Source organism: Arachis stenosperma, chromosome 1 (assembly GCF_014773155.1).
Source record: "Arachis stenosperma cultivar V10309 chromosome 1, arast.V10309.gnm1.PFL2, whole genome shotgun sequence".
Classification (NCBI taxonomy): domain Eukaryota; kingdom Viridiplantae; phylum Streptophyta; class Magnoliopsida; order Fabales; family Fabaceae; genus Arachis; species Arachis stenosperma.
The window spans coordinates 118,638,345-118,655,417 of record NC_080377.1 but is presented as its reverse complement, the minus strand read 5'-3'; the positions used below and the strand labels follow the sequence as shown (position 1 = coordinate 118,655,417).

General features: G+C 31.6%; 3 protein-coding genes across 4 annotated transcripts; 2 read left to right on the top strand and 1 right to left on the bottom strand.

The window, feature by feature from the left end:
* The first annotated feature begins 104 nt into the window (after window positions 1-104).
* Window positions 105-1,145, top strand: LOC130932429 (tetraspanin-8-like). Its single transcript, XM_057861756.1, has 2 exons — window positions 105-620; window positions 843-1,145. Exons 1-2 carry the CDS (start codon window positions 105-107, stop codon window positions 1,143-1,145), a joined length of 819 nt encoding a protein of 272 aa, XP_057717739.1.
* A 2,632-nt stretch (window positions 1,146-3,777) lies between these two features.
* Window positions 3,778-5,703, top strand: LOC130969374 (tetraspanin-8-like). Its single transcript, XM_057895060.1, has 2 exons — window positions 3,778-4,406; window positions 5,120-5,703. Exons 1-2 carry the CDS (start codon window positions 3,900-3,902, stop codon window positions 5,414-5,416), a joined length of 804 nt encoding a protein of 267 aa, XP_057751043.1. The 5' UTR covers window positions 3,778-3,899; the 3' UTR covers window positions 5,417-5,703.
* Window positions 5,704-8,426: 2,723 nt separating this feature from the next.
* LOC130969547 (WAT1-related protein At4g28040) lies at window positions 8,427-10,229 on the bottom strand. 2 transcript variants are annotated; one of them, XM_057895703.1, is made up of 7 exons: window positions 9,919-10,226; window positions 9,768-9,839; window positions 9,545-9,661; window positions 9,214-9,454; window positions 8,967-9,125; window positions 8,751-8,899; window positions 8,427-8,672 (listed from the first exon to the last, which is right to left on the bottom strand). In XM_057895703.1, the coding sequence occupies exons 1-7, from the start codon at window positions 10,098-10,100 to the stop codon at window positions 8,462-8,464; spliced, it is 1,131 nt and encodes a 376-aa protein (XP_057751686.1). In that variant the 5' UTR covers window positions 10,101-10,226; the 3' UTR covers window positions 8,427-8,461. The 2 variants fall into 2 exon arrangements, with proteins under 2 accessions (XP_057751686.1, XP_057752427.1); XM_057896444.1 differs by lacking the exon at window positions 9,768-9,839 and having other exon boundaries at window positions 9,919-10,229.
* Between the last annotated feature and the right edge of the window lie 6,844 nt (window positions 10,230-17,073).

Below are 17,073 nucleotides of genomic sequence, written 5' to 3'. Positions count from 1 at the left end.
CCTTCTATATAGGCTATGAAAAACAAATATATAAACCTCAATAACATTAATTCTTTGCTCTTCAATTAATCAATTACCAAATTAATTAAACCCTCCTTTACAAGATGGTTCGGTGCAGCAATATCGTGATCGGAATTCTAAACCTCTTCACCCTGATCCTCTCGATCCCAATCCTGCTCGCCGGCGTGGCCATGCAGAAGCAGGCGGCGACGGAGTGCGAGAGGTGGCTAGACTTTCCCTTCATGGTGGTTGGCATATTTCTGCTGGTTGTGTCACTTGCCGGACTCATTGGAGCATGTTGTCGCTCTACGTGCCTCTTATGGCTCTACCTCTTCGTCATGTTCCTCTTCATCGTCTCCCTCTTCGTCTTCACCGTCTTCGCCTTCGTCGTCACCCATAAGAATGTCAGTGAAGCCATCTCCAATAAAGGGATCGATGACTATAAGCTTGGAGATTATTCCAAATGGCTCCAAAGGAAGGTCAACGACACAAAGACATGGAACAAAATTAAGAGCTGTTTGCAAACTGGGAAAGTTTGCTCAAATAATAATTACCGTCACAAGTTTTTGGACAACGCTTTCAAATCTGTCGTTGATGAAAAACACACACCAGCAGTTGAGGTAACATATTCATTAATCACATACAATCTCTTTAATTTCTCCTTTAGGGTTTTTCTCAAAGTTTCATCTTCCATTTTCTTCTTGTTACGTTGCATGCATGTGTTAATTAATTAATTAAGAAGTTGTGCACCTTATTATTTACTTGATTTTACTAAAATGTCCCTCATTAAAGTTTGATTAGTATTGTATAACTAATTTTAGATGATTGTTTATTTGTTGTAGCGTGGATGTTGTAAGCCACCAAATGAGTGTAATTTTGTGAATGAAAGTCCGAATGTTTGGACGAAGCCAGAAAATGGAACTTATAACAATCCTGACTGTGATCGATGGAGTAATGACGAAAACACTTTATGCTACGATTGTCAATCTTGCAAGGTTGGATTACTAGAAGATCTTAAATATGACTGGAAGAGATTAGCCATTGCCAACATGATACTCGTCGTCATCTTAACCTTTATCTACTCAATTGGTTGCTGTGCATTTAGAAATAACCGAAGAAACAATTATTATAGAAAATATCGCTAAATTTCCTATTACCATCAACCAAATGATGCATCTATATATGACATGCTTGAGGTAATATCCTTTTATGACGGCGTATTTTGTTGTAAGACAATATTACTAATATTCTATATAAGATTCTTCTTTCGTTATTTTTCTTTTTTCCTTTGCCCTAAAATTTTGGTTTGACTTGTATACATCTTTGCTTTGTATACTCATCTCCCCGTTAAATTATTTTATATGATTGATTTTTGAACTTTTATATGTCATGGGACTATTAAACTTTAAAGTCATAAGAAATACCATATTATTGTGCATGCATGTGTATTTTCCTAAAGCTTTGGTTGCAAAATATTTATTTCTTTACTATATCATGCTCTTTATCTTTATTTAAATTTGATTTTAAAGAATCATAATAGTAAAATAGTCTATAAAAATTAAAAAGCATTTTTTAATTAGTATGTGGTACTTTAATTTTGTACTCTATCATTGCTATTGTCTTTGTTGTCAAAAAAGTATTTTAGGAGCTAATTCGTTAGAAATTAATTTTTAGGAAATAAAATAGTTTCTGAGATACTTAAAAATAATATAATATCTTTTAAGAGCTAATTAAATTATTATTTTTAATTATATAGATCTTGACAAAATTTGAATATATTATTTATATATTTATATATAAATAAATATATAATTTAATTTATTTTTAATATATATATTATAATATTAATTAATAATTAATTTTAATAGCTGAATTTAATATACATATGGATTAATCTCTACATACAAGTGTTTTGCATTTACAAGTTTTACAAGTCTAAACGAAACCCACCCATTAAACGCGCTGCTTGTTACGTACCTTTTTAACAGAATTTTAAATCAATTCAAATCAATTAACGCACAAATATATAACTTCTATTTTTCAAAAGATTTCGTTTCTTTTTTCGAATTTCTTGCCAAATTTGTTGGATCTTCTTCATGCGTTCTCTCTTTACTTCGTTTTTTTTCGATTTTCATGGTTTCTGAAATCAAACTTTGAAATCGTTTTGAAGATAATGGAACTTATAAAATACACCCAAATGATTACAGAAATACACCCAAACGGTTATAGAAATATACCCAAACGGTTACAGAAATGATTACATATGTTAGAATATAATTAGGACCAATTAGGATCAATTAGTATTATTTAGTATATCTGAATATTTATTATAGAATATTATGTCTTTATTGTTACGATTCTCTTAGTACCTATAAATACCCTTCTATATTATATCATTCCAGACAACTTGAGTAGACAACTTGAATATACGATTTGAATACACTCAATAATATACCATCTTTTTTTTAGTTTAGTCTCTTGTTTCTAACAACAGAAATACACCTAAACGATTACAGAAATACACCCAAAGAATTACAGAAATACACCCAAAGGATTTAAGAAATACACCCAAAACAGAGAGAGACAGTATATTTCTTCTTGAAATCTTTTAATGTTTTGCTGGTTAAGGATGAGGCATATGGCAGAGATAATCTAAAAGAAAAATCTAGAAGAACAGTAAAACAGTATCTTGAATAATGTTTTTTCTTTTTTTCTGGTGATTTTTTTTTGGAGATTTGTATCTTTTTTTCTTGATTTCTTCTACTCTTCGCAAGGAGTTGGAACGTTTCTGCAGAATCGTAGTAGTTTATTTTGAATGTCCATTGAATCTTGATGGTTTGCGTTTTGATTGAGGAAGAAGAAGAAGAGTGAACGTGTTGTGGAAGGGGCGCGTGTTATTTTCTTGATAGTTTGCGTTTTGATTGAGGAAGAAGACGAAGAATGAACGTATTGTTGAAGGAGTGCGTATTTTTTTCATAAATTTGGAACAACTTGTATAATTTGTAAGCCAAAAAGGCTCGTATGTATAACAGGCCTCTATACATATAATATAATCATATAAAATTAGTCTATACCTTTCTTAATAAATGATGCCGTGGTTAGGCATAGGAGTTGCTCACCTATTCTACCATAAAGAACTTTCTAGGTCTTTGGGGTATTCAGAACTTTCCATTTCTACTACTCATTTCCATACATTAGTCAATAGGGAAGTAAAAACGCACAAAAGTTGAAAGCTATTGACAAAAAGTTGTGGTCACTTATCACCTACGCAAGTTAAATAATTTGTACCCTTGTGATGATGAATTGATGATCATTGTTGAAGGCTAGTTGAATTTTAGAGGAGCAGACTCCTTTAGTCCTTGAAAACGTGTACGTAGATACTTTTCCAATTATTAATAGCCATTAGCTAAATTTGTCCCAAAGCTTACATGAAAACGCTAATTAATAGTCCAAACACCACCAAAACCTGACCCCTCAAGCCCTTTGGCATTTTCAACAGCCGTGACCACCGCCAAATGCCATAGTAACTACTAATATTTTTTGTATTTTATGATATTTTTTAAACTGATAAATTAATGACTATTTTATTATTAATCAATAAATTACTACATAAAAAAAAACATTGGAACTAATCACATAAAAATCGTGCCGTCTCGTTATTACTCATAAACAAACGCGTATGGTACTCCACGTGTAACGTAAATGGCGTTTGAGAGAGTGTGAAAGAAAAATTGAAATGAAATTAAGCTAAGTTTTGCCTTCTTGGCAATTTCCTCCATGTCATTGATTGATTCAAAGAAAACCACTCTTGTAATTCTATTTCTATATAAACAAAACAACGTCATTCTTATCACTATCCAGTATCCACCTCTTGAGTCTTGATACATCATCACAAGAAGATGGTTCGGTTAAGCAACAACTTGATCGGCATTCTGAATTTCCTGACCCTGCTTCTCTCCATCCCAATCCTCGTCACCGGGGTCTGGCTCAGCAAGCAGGCAAACACCGACTGCGAGCGCTGGTTGGAACGTCCCGTCATCGCCCTCGGCGTCTTCCTCCTCCTCGTCTCCCTCGCGGGCCTCATCGGAGCCTGTTGCCGCGTCACGTGGCTCTTATGGCTCTACCTGCTCGTCATGTTCGTCCTCATTGTGCTCGTCTTCGCCTTCACCATCTTCGCCTTTGTGGTCACCAACAAGGGTGCCGGTCAGGTCGTTTCTGGAAAGGGCTATAAGGAGTACAAGCTCGGAGATTACTCCAATTGGTTGCAGAAGAGGGTTAACAACACTAAGACTTGGAACAAAATCAAGAGCTGCTTGCAATCTGGCAAACTCTGCTCTGATTTCAAATCACGCTTCTTGAACGACACTCTTCAACAGTTCTACTCTGAAAAGTTAACGGCGCTTCAGGTCAATTCTCTTTTTCATTTTTCATTTCTCAAATTTAATTAGGGTTTGTCATGCATGTTGATTGTAGATCTGGTTTGGAATTACACTTCTATTCGCTGCAATTTCAAATTTAATTTATGGTTAAAGCTGAGTTTGGGGTTTGACTAGTATAATCCTAAGAGAGTCAAGGCGGAAGTGTCATGGATGAGAGTTCCTAAGTAGTCAAAGTTTCTTTTTCCAAAAAGATGCTCTCTTAACTCTTTATCTCCAATTGGCTTTCCTCTTCTGAAATGGAAAAGGCTGTGTTATGCTCATTTTTCGATGCTTTTTGTGTCAGAACTTTTCAGGTCTCTTTTCTACTAATTTTTTTTGTGGGTAATGGATGCCAAAAAGTTAATTAACTTTTCTCTTTCTGCTGCCCATAAATCAATAAATAAACTTTGATTCAGAGTAGCATTGCTTATGTCTACTCCTCTTTTAATTTTCCTTTCTTTTTTTTTTCATAGTATATATAGTTGGTAAATTGTAATTGAAATTTTTAATAAATTGGATTATGTTCTAAGATGAGTGATGAGTTCATAGTGAGATGAGATGGTTGCATGCCCCACTCCCACTTGATCAGTTCCTATCATGCATCCCCTTGAAAAATTCAATTATTTTCTTCTCAAATGAATGCAGCTTAACTCAATGCATAGATATCTTTAAGACTTTAATCTTATTATTATTATTTGCAGTCTGGATGTTGCAAGCCATCAGATGCATGCAATTTCACCTATCAAAGTCCTACTGAATGGAACAAACCACAAAATGCAACTTACACCGATCCTGACTGTGATGCTTGGAATAATGATCCAAGCGTTTTGTGCTTCAATTGCAATTCATGTAAAGCTGGATTATTGCAAAACATTAAGACTGATTGGAAGACAGTAGCTGTTGTCAACATTATATTCCTAATCATTCTCATCATTGTCTACTCCATTGGATGTTGTGCATTCAGGAACAACCGAAGGGATAATTGGAAGTCATATTAACCTCATCACTATATTCATTCTTATTAACTAATGCAGAGATGATGATCAAGTTAGACATTATTTGGTTTATGGTCTGGCTTTTATGCAGTTAAGTACAGTACAGTTTCATTGTAAATTGCCCTGCTCTTTATTGCACTTATTGCTTAGTACTCTACCTTAGCTTCCTTTAATTTTGTAATTATCTGGATATTATTTTCATCTTGTTTTTCTATTCTCAGTTTGATCACTTGTGATTTAATGGATGTTTATCTATTATATTAGATTATCTCCGGTTACAATTCTTTTTATCCTTCGTATATATCTTGCATCAACAGTCAGATCTACTTAAAGAATAATCATGAAATGGGCGACTATATATATAGAGTCAATTATCAATTAATGGATACTCAAATAATTTCTTGTGAATTATTGATGCGCCTAGTCTAATGGCAATTGGTCAATAGTTAGATAAGGGAATCAGTAATGACTAATGAGTGAGGTATGACTCGGTGATTGTCTCCTTCAACACCAGTTTTTACTTTATAAGTAACTACAAACTCGGTGGCAAAAGAGTCAATTATCAATTAATGGATATATCAAATAATTTCTTCTTAATTATTGATGGTTAACAATTAACATCACTGTAACTGATCAATCTTTTAGATAAGAAAATAGTAGAGAGTTCGTGTATAGGGGATACAAAGATATTAACCAAACCAAACCAAAGATATAAAAGTGGGTTAACTCACTTTTTCTTTTTCTTATATATATATATATATAGTAATGTTAAAACTTAAAGCCACCCTTATATAAGTTCACCACCAAATCACCAATCACTCTTCCCAAATCACAATTAGATAAGAGAAATCTATAATGAGCTAGTGTCCAGCCGTTAATGAGTGAAGCTAGGCTTAGTGGTTGTCATGGTCCTACAGCATGTTTTTTTGTCTGCACATGCTCATTTGAAAAAAGAGATATACATTACCCATTTTATTTATTTATTTTATTATTCATCTGTTTGGCTTTTTGTTTTCTTCTTAGAATAAATAATTAAGTAACCATTTTTTAAAAAAATATTATGTATATAGTAAAAAACAGTGATTAAATCAGTTATTATGTATTTATTAATACATTTATGTTATTTCATATATTTGTAATATATATTTTGTATTTAAATATATATAAGAGTGACTAATTTGTATGTATAATGATAATTTTTTACATACTAAGGGACATCAATTTTGGATTAAAAAATATATATTTGAATAGGTAGGGGAACTATTGAGTGTATAAAGTCTGAAATCAAGAATGAAGAACAGTGCAATCAAAATTAGTTAGCGTAGTTAGAGTTGTTTTGTGTCAAGTTAGTTAAGAGTGGTTACTGCTGAGTAGTAGTGCAGCATGACTTTAGCATTGTATAAATAGATTGGAGCTGCTACTCTTCATTTCAATTCGAATGTTCAATTCTATACACAATTACATTTTCTTCACATTGGTTCCTCTTCGTTTTCAGATTCACTGTAGGAACAATATGCACTCTTTTGTCGTTTTGACTAAATTCCCATTTTGGTCTATAAGATTCACGCGATTATTTAATTTGGTCCTCAAAATTCAAAATTACCTATATTAGTCCTCCATGTTCAAGTTCGGGCACCAATATAGTCCCTCAACTCTTTCTGGCAATGATTAGGTAAACGCAGTGCTAAGATGGCACCTTCCCTGCCACACTGGATGGTGAGTAAATGACGTCGTTTACTCTTAGTATCCAAACAACTCAAAAATGAAGAATAGTGGAGGTAGAGAAGAAAAAAAATATTTTATTTTGGGTCTCCATCGTTTTTTCTCCCTTCATATACAAAGCGACGATATTTCTGACTTGTTTAGGTGCCAAAGATAAACGAAGTCGTTTACTCATCATTCAGCGTGGCAGCCAGGGAGGGTGTCATCTCAGTATTACGTTTGTTTAGTCATCGCCAGAAAGAATCGAGGGACTACATTAGTGCCCGAACTTGAATTTAAAGGAATAATATAGGTAACTTTAAATTTAGAGAACCAAAATAAGTAATTACGTGAATCTCAAGAAGCAAAATGAGGATTTAGTCGAAAAAAAGAACACCTAGAGTTAGAAAGTTAAAATAAAATTTGACACGAAATATAGGATTAGCAATTTTTCTTATCTGTACATGTAGCCCCTTTGATAAAACCAAAACATTAAAATAAAAATTCCGTATACCTTATATGTAGTTTTTTTGGTGTTTTGGTAAGCACCTTATATGTACTTTACCTATATTTACTCGTAAAACCAGCCGTTGCTTTAATTGTCCTTCAATGGAATCTGTTTATCCAAAGGCTCGTAATTGGAATGATGTTTTTTTTTTTTTCTACAATATCCATCCATCTAAATTTGAACCCTCGAACATTTCTTTAAACGAATTATTGATCTAACAACTAAACCAACCCAATTTAGTTAATTGATATGTTATATAAAAAAAAAAAACTTCTTCGGATCAGAGTGCAAGTGTACATTTTCTAAGTTCTAATGGTTCGAAAAAAAATAGACTAAAAAAATAGCCCAAGCCCAAATCTGGTGAAAACTAGATAGGCGTTTTCTCTTTCCTAGTTCATTATTACAATATTATTATTATCACAATCTCTTTTTGGTGCTGACTCATTATTCATCATCACATTTTAATTAAAAATGTTCAAGTGATAATCTTGAATTTGTTTTCAGACCAAAATAATAATAATAAAATCTTGAATTTGTTTATCAAAGAAAATAGCTATTATTTCTATTATAAACCAAATAAATCATTGTTTATTTTTGCAAAAATTCCGATTTCTAAGAAGAAAAGAAGAATAGCTTTTATCTAATAATACGTTACTGCTACTAATCTATAATATATAATAGTTACCATTTTTCAGGTAATAATCTTGATTTTTCTTTGGTGTCCAGATTCTCTGCCTTAGAAAATTTGATGAAAGGAAGTAGTTTCTGTTTAAGCTTCTCCAGATCAAAATTCATCATCAAAAGTTCAAAACTGTTACTGGATTAATCTTGTATCATAATCACGGTTCTATCTTGCTTTCTGATTTATCTGACAGAAGTGGTTCTTCCAGATCTATCTTACTACTACAACTTCTTGTTATTACATTATCATCATCACCTTCCTCCAAACTTGAATCTGGTGTCTTCTGCTTCTTCACCCCTTCATACTCCTTGGCTTTGCCCCATAACACAATATATAAACCAACAATCACTCCAATTGCTCCTATCAAGCTGAAACTCAAGTTTACCTTAGCTTCAATTATTGTGTTCTTAGAGAAATTTTATTCAAACAATGAAATTAATACATACCTTCCAACATAAAGCTGTTCCTGTAAGAATGTAGTAGAAATGAAAGCTGTGATGACTGTTGCTAGAGGGTTGAACATTGCACAGTACAGAGGACCTCTTTCTGATATACACCATGTTTGAACCAAGAAGCTAACAGCTATTCCAATTCCCTACACATAAAAAATAATTTAGTTTGATTTAATTGGTAACGTATAAGGATGTTAGGGTGTGACTTACAGCATATAGGCAGCATGAAAATTCTAGGCCAGAATGCAAACTCCATGGTCTTAGATCATGTTCATAGACTAGTGCAAATATGGCTGATTGAACCGCAGCAAATAAACACATCCAGAAGGTTGATAACAAATGGTCTGGGCAGCTTGAAGAAATTGGTACCTGTTTGTTTGTGTTGGTTTCAAGCTATAATAATAAGTCCCATTTTCATTCATGTACAGTAATTAATAATGATTAGAGATTTTATTACCTGCATGATAATCCAAGAAGACCAGAAAACACTACTTGCTAAGAGCAATAGGCAGCCAAGAAGCCACGTGTCATCATCAGCAGCAGTGAGGATGTGTTTGGCAGCATTATGAGGAAAGTAGTCCATGTTTAAGAGCTTATGTCCTTTCACCAGAGCCATGGTTAATGCTCCACTCACGCAGCAAACTGTTCCTATTATTTTTGCACTACTTCTCATGCTTTTCAGATCAATTTTCTCAAATCTGACTCATCAATAAACAAAATATGCTCTTTGTTATTGCACTGAAGTGGTGCATGCTGGATAATAAGTAGAGAAGATAAAGCAGTTATACCCAACAATTGTTGCTATGACAAAAGTTAAAGCAGGTATGAGATTACTCATTGCAGTTGCTGCTGTAGAAGAAGCATAGAATAGACCTTGAAAATATGCATTCTGATTAGCTGTTACTCTGCAAGTTCAAAAATCAACCTTTAAGACTTAAGAGTATATTATTATAGATCATTATTCAATTAAATAACCTAAACCAACAACATGATATATATATATATATATACCCAACAAGAGAGGTAGCAAACATCAAGAAGAAGCTCTTTGGTGATCTCAGTGAAGTTTTGAAAGATTGTATCCTGATACAAAGAACATGAGAAGAAGAGATCTAGCAATTAAGCTGAACATATATAATTATGAGTAGTTGTTACTTATTACCGCTTAGGGGAGAAGACCATAGGAGCCAAAGCTAAGGTAGCAATGGCTTGTCTATAAACAACAAAGACGGTTGGACTCAAACCTTCTAACAGAGCAGCTCTGGTGAAAATTGCAAGCGCTGCATAATGAAACTGCAACCCCATCATAGCCAGTGCAGGAAGATTCTCATCCAAAACACCCATTTTCTTTCAACACAGATTGTTCAGTTAGCACTTACAATGATTAATATATAAAGACGCTGAATTAGCTAGCTACACGGTAGGTGAATGAAAGATAAGGTAGGTTCTATGGTTCAAAGATATGTATGCGGAGATTCGAAATCATGGCAAGGACAAAACAGCACCAATCAAGTTAAGAGTGTATGTAGAGGAAGGTTCTAGTGAGAAAGATAGGATCGTAAATATTAGTAAAAAATACTAAAATTTATTAGTTTTGACTTTATTTAATATATTTTATAATAAATAAATATTAAATAAGATAAATTTTGATTGTTTAAGTAGAATATTTTTTTTTATCTTTTTATTTTTAGTACTATCGAAATTATTATTATGCTCTTCATGGTGAATCATGTGTTTTCTATGGGCTAAGTGACAAAACTATATTAATGAGATATAGTACAAAAAAATGATAGGTGAATATTGCCGAAGAAAACCAATCAAAGTTTTCATCAAGAAGACAGGATCTGCACGTCTGTGTCCACGTCATCATGGAGCCACCGGGTTAGGACACAACTCAACGATATAATCCAGCCTCATCATCTGTTACTTGGCATGTTGGAGGGTGTTATTAATTAATTAATTAATAATTAGTATTATGTATTATGTATAAGCTAATGTCACTATATATACGGTGGCAGTTCTTAGCGTACAACAAAATGATTACTACTTCTACTTCATCTTCTCCTAAAGAAAAAAACAAGAGGTAGGGTGCACCGTGACCACAAGGGTGAGCATGAATGAACGTCACTTGGGTTAGTCTTCTCATTAATATTTCAAGGTTATATTGCTGTGATAAGGATGATAAGGTGGATGTCGATTTATGATGGATGATTCAATATTCTCAAAATAGAATATATTTAATAATAGCTTGAAAAGAAACTTTTTCACATATATAAATAAGAGGTTTAGATATTACACATTAATAACAACAACAATCTTCTCTTTTTTATATTACTAATACAATTTTTTTTTTTTATTTTATAAATATTTTGAATACTCTTTTCTCTCATTTTTTATATATAATATTAATAAATATATTAATTATCTCTATTATATTGAGATAATAATTATGGTGAATATTATTATCTAATTATATTTTTTATTTTATATTTATTATCTCTTCCTTATTTATTTATTTATTTATTTTACAACACATTATCAGCACGCGACTCTAATCAAATTTTAGAAGATTTCAGGTAATAAATTTTTATTATGTCGAAACTCTCTCATCTTGAATTTAATGCTCTTGATATATCTGGAAATAATTATTCATCATGGATATCTGATGCTAAAATTCATCTTGATTCAATGGATCTTGGAGATACCATTAAGGTTAAAAATAATGTATCCCAAAAGGATAAAGCCAAGGTCATGATTTTCCTTCGTCGTCATCTTGACGAAGGATTGAAAAATAAATATTTTACATTAAAAGATCCTGCAGATCTGTGAAAAGACCTTGAATAAAGGTATAATCATCAAATTAAAAGATGGTGATACTTCCTCAAACCCGATATGTTAGAGAAAATTTTTTCGATCTTCTTTATCTCGAATGTGCTCCTGCAGCAGCAGTATCGAGAAAAAGGATTTAAAAAATATTTTGAGTTAATTTCTTGCCTTCTTGTTACTTAACGCAACAATGAATTACTTCTAAGGAATCATGAAGCGCGTCCAGTTAGCGCCGCTCCATTTCCTGAAATAAGTGCGGCAAATCATTACCCCAAAAGAGGTAATGGCAAGATTTTAGTAATAAGAAAAATTATGGAAGGAAGAATAATTATATTCACAAGAAAGGATCTCACGAGAAGTGGGATAAAGAAAGAAACAATGGGTAAAGTAAATCAACTGAGGATAAATGCTTCTGTTGTGGTGGAAATGATCATTGGTCACGCACTTGTCGTACCCCAAGACACCTAGTTGATCTTTATCAAGCATCATTGAAAAATGATGACAAAGAAAAGGAAACAAATTTTGTTTCAAATGATGAAAATTTCACCACTCATTATGACGTATCTAATTTTTTTGAGGATCCTACAGGAAATATTGGCTATTTGATCAATGATGGAATAGTTTAATATGTGTGTTTGTTAAGTATTCATGTGAATAATTTTACTGTGCATGTACTTTTACTCATTTTATTATTATTATTATTATTTGTCTTTGAAGAAAAATGGTAAGGACATGTTTTGAAGATATTTACCTTGCGGATAGTACAAGTTCACACACTATTCTTAAAAGTGATATATATTTACCCATCTTGTGCCAAAAGAAGAATATGTTAATGCTATTATTGGCTCGGGCAATGTGATAGAAGGCTCCAAAAGAGCTATAATTTTGTTTCTTAGAGGAACAAAATTCATAATAATAATGCACTATTATCTACCAAGTCTGTGAGGAACTTGTTGAGTTTTAAAGATATTTGCCGAAATGGATATCATATTGAAACAATGAATGAGAGAAATTATGAGTACTTGTATATCACAACTCATGATTTAAATAAAAAAGGTTATATTAGAAAAGTTACCATCACTTTCATCTGGGTTGTATTATACTAGAATTAGTACAATTGAATCACATGCCATTGTAAACTAGAAGTTTACTAGCCCAAATGAATTCATAACTTGGCACGACCGATAGGGTCATCCGGAAACAATCATGATACAGAGAATTATTGAAAACTCTCATGAACATTCACTAAAGAACCAGAAGATTCTTAAATCTAGTGAATTTTGTTGTGCTGCATGTTCTCAAGAGAAGTTAATTTTAAGGCCATCACCAGTAAAGATTGGATTTGAGTCTTCTGAATTTTTAGAAAGAATTCAATGTGATATATGTAGACCTATTCATCCACCATGTGGATCTTTAAGATATTTTATGGTCCTGATAGATGCATCTTCGAGATGGTCATATGTGTGCTTATTGTCTTCTCATAACCTGACGTTTGCGAGATTACTGGCTCAAATGATTCGATTAAAAGCACTGTTTTCAGAAAATTCAATCAAAGCAATTTGTCTTGATAATGCAGGTGAATTTACTTCCCAAGCATTTGATGCTTATTGTATGGCTAATGGAATAAGTGTTGAACATTTAGTAGCTCATGTTCACACACAAAATGGGTTAGCAGAATCACTTATTAAATGCCTCCAATTAATTGCTAGACCCTTACTTATGAGAACAAATCTCCCAATGTCGGCTTGAGGACATGCTATTTTACATGCCGCAACACTTATTCGTTTGAGGCCAACGAGTTATCATTAGTTCTCTCCTATGCAATTAGCTTTTGGCCAGCAGCCAAATATTTCCCATTTAAGAATATTCGGATGTGCAATATATGTTCCCATTGCACCACCTAATCGCACCAAAATGGGATCCCAAAGAAAATATGGGATATATGTTGGATATGATTCTCCTTCTATAGTAAGGTATCTTGAGATACAAAATGGGGATGTATTTAAAGCCCGATTTGCGGATTGTCATTTTGATGAATCAAAATTTCTAACATTTTAGAAGGAGAGAATAAGCTTCCTAAAAAGGAACTTAATTGAAATGCATCATCCTTGATGTATTTAGATTCTCAATCAGAGCAATGTGAACTAAAAGTTCAAAAGATTATACATTTGAAGAATAGCAAATGAATTGCCTGATGTATTTTCTGATACAAAGAGGATAACCAAGTCTTATATACCAGGGAAAAATGTCCCCAATTTGAATTGTTGTCCCAGTTGGACAAATTGCCACCGAAGCAAATACACGCCAGAAGCATGGCAGGCCTGTTAGTTCAAAAGACAAAAATTCTCGAAAGAGAAAAGAGGTAAAAACTATTCCTGTTGAAAAAGACATAATAAAGACACCTGCAGTTGTCCAAAATTCTGATATAATTTTAACGCCAGAAGACGTTCAGGTACCTAAAAATTATGAAAATGACGAGATCTCGATAAATTATGCCTTTACAAGAGATAAATGGGAACGAAATAAGACAATTATTAATAAAATATTTGCATATAATGTGGCATTAAATATCATGCATCAAAGTAAGGATCTTGAGCTAAGATCAGTTGAAGAATGTCGACAAAGGAATGATTGGCCAAAATGGGAAGAAGCCATGAAGGTTGAGATAGACTCACTTGCAAAACGTGAAATCTTCGGACCTGTAGTCCTTATACCAGAAGATGTAAAATCTGTTGGATACCAATGAGTATTTGTGAGAAAATGAAATGAGAAAAATGAAGTTGTACGCTACAAAGCTCGACTTGTAGCACAAGGTTTTTCACAAAGACTCGATATAAATTATGAAAAAACGTATTCCCTTGTAGTGGATGCGATAACATTGCGTTATTTGGTCAGTTTATCTGCATATCATAAACTGCATATGCATTTAATGGATGTGGTAACATCCTATTTATACGGCTCATTAGATCAGGATATCTATATTAAGGCCCTGAAGGACTAAAGATATCTAAACCATCCAGTGAATATTCACAGGGGTTATACTCAGTCAAATTGCAAAGATCTTTATACGATCTAAAACAATCTGGACGAATGTGGTATAATCGTCTTACTGAGTATCTGGCCAAAAATGGATTTAAGAATGATGATATTTATCCATTTGTTTTCATAAAGAAATCTGCATCTGGATTCATTATAATTGCTGTGTACGTTGATGATTTAAATATCATTGGAATTCTTGAAGAGATTCCAATAATTATAAAAGCTCTAAAAGAAGAATTTGAGATAAAAGATCTTGAAAAGACTACATTTTATCTCGACCTACATATCGAGTATACAAAGAATGAGATCTTTATTCATCAAACAACATACACACAAAAAAATCTTGAAAAAATTTTATAAGAATAAATTACATCCATTAAATATCCCAATAATCATAAGATCTTTAAATATGGAAAAGGATCAATTCCGTACAACAAAATGATTATTACTTCTACTTCATCTTTTCCTCAAGAAAGAAACAAAACAGGTAGGGTGCACCGTGACCACAAGGATGAGCATGAATGAACGCCACTTTGGTTAGTCTTGTCATTAATATTTTAAGGCTATATAACTTCACCAACAATTAACGGAAGCAAAATTTTTCATTGCAAGATAGAGATCCAAACTTTTGTATCACTAAACATAAATTTTGGAGTATCTATTTATTGAACAATTAACTTTTATTACCTGTTTGAATTTATTTTTCGGTGAGTAAAAAACTAGTGGTGCATACACGCCATTCTTAATTAAGGAAATAAGGATTGAAAATCCATATATTTTTAGTGTTTATTCGAATTTTGAATATAAAAAGAAAATTATTTTATTTTTGAATAATTTTATTATTATTATAAAAACATAAAATTTTACCTTAACGATAAGACTTATTATTTTTCGTATGTCTTCAAAAGTTTAGAGTTATTTTATTCAGTTTTATCAATTAATATAATATTTAATTTTTCAATTTGAATATAAAATTTTTTAAGATAATATTCATTATATTATAATAATAGATTTTTTTGTATAATATTAATTGATAAGACTTCATTGATAAGTGTTTATTTTGCTCAAATTTTATCTTTTTGCTTTCTCTATAAAAAATATACTTAATAAGTTGGGACTAAAAAAAAGAGAAAGAAAGAGAGAGATGAAATTTTTCTCGCTTTTGGCATAACGGATTTTAGCGAGAGGCCCACACAACGGACTATTAGTTCAGTGGTAGAGCACGTCCCTAATAATTACGTGGTTGTGCTTGAATTGTGAGTTAAGTTCGTTTTGATCGTTAAAAATAGATAACCCATTCCCCTTATCTTGATTATATTGTGTATTTTAATTTTATTATTAACTTTTGATAAAATTAAATATACTATACTTTAACATAGACGAGTTATATATAATTTAATGATAAAATTTATATTTCATATGATTGGCTGAGATGATTTTTTGAATAATGTTATATAATTAATAAAATTTATTATTTTTGATTAATAAAATTCTTTAAATTTTAAATAATAAATTTTAAAAATTAAATTCTAAACTTTAAATCGTAATAATATAAAAATAAAATATTAATTAAGTATTAATTAATATTGTTAAAAAGTATTAGCCTTTGAAGAATATGAGAAAATTTATTTCCGTTTATGCATGATAAACCAAAAGATTAGATTTTCATTTAAGTAGATAATAGAATTTGCACGCTAATATGGATGGAAAGTGGGGGCGAGATAATTGATGTGTTGTTCATTTCACATTACATGTCAGACAAAGACAACTGGACCAGTGTGTATTTAGTTCACGAGCCACCCTAAATAAGCACAAACTCCTACAATATTGCACATGCCTACAGCGTTAATTTGTATATATATACTAGTACTAGAAGTTTCTACTCATAACAAGTGTTTGTGTTTTGATTAGTCTTTGCTATTTCTAATTCATTGGATGTTATGTATCTATCTTGTACCTATTTTTTATTTGAAAGGTGAACAATAGATTATGAAGAAGATCATGATTTAGCACGAGCTAACAGAGATATCTGGTTTAAATAGAGAAATACTAAAAAATTATCAAAATTTATTATTTTTAGTTATTAATTTAGTTTTCTTGTTTAATAATTTAATAATATTTTATTTTATATTTTTAAATATTAATAATAGAAAATAATAATTTTGATTAGTCTCTAACATTTTTCGATTCAAATCAGACATGACCTTTTACCTACCTATCACAACTTGCACAATTTTAAAGAGGTTTAAGCATCTTTGCAGCTAAACCATTTCACACACTTAATTTTCTTATTAATTAAATACATGCACGAGATCATGTTTTATATATAAAAAAATATAGATAGACAATGAAAATACTAAACAATGTAAACAATGAATATGTTAGATGTTCATCAATTTAATAAGTATGTAGATAATTATGTTTATTATTTTTAATTAAATTATTATTTTTT

Coding starts and splice junctions, on each gene's coding strand:
- LOC130932429 (XM_057861756.1), top strand. CDS start 105: ATGGTTCGGTGCAGCAATATCGTGATCGGAATTCTAAACCTCTTCACC. Junction 621..842: donor AACACACACCAGCAGTTGAG/GTAACATATTCA, acceptor TATTTGTTGTAG/CGTGGATGTTGTAAGCCACC.
- LOC130969374 (XM_057895060.1), top strand. CDS start 3,900: ATGGTTCGGTTAAGCAACAACTTGATCGGCATTCTGAATTTCCTGACC. Junction 4,407..5,119: donor AAAAGTTAACGGCGCTTCAG/GTCAATTCTCTT, acceptor TATTATTTGCAG/TCTGGATGTTGCAAGCCATC.
- LOC130969547 (XM_057895703.1), bottom strand. CDS start 10,100: ATGGGTGTTTTGGATGAGAATCTTCCTGCACTGGCTATGATGGGGTTG. Junction 9,455..9,544: donor GTCATAGCAACAATTGTTGG/GTATAACTGCTT, acceptor TTGATGAGTCAG/ATTTGAGAAAATTGATCTGA. Junction 8,673..8,750: donor GAACAGCTTTATGTTGGAAG/GTATGTATTAAT, acceptor CTTGAGTTTCAG/CTTGATAGGAGCAATTGGAG.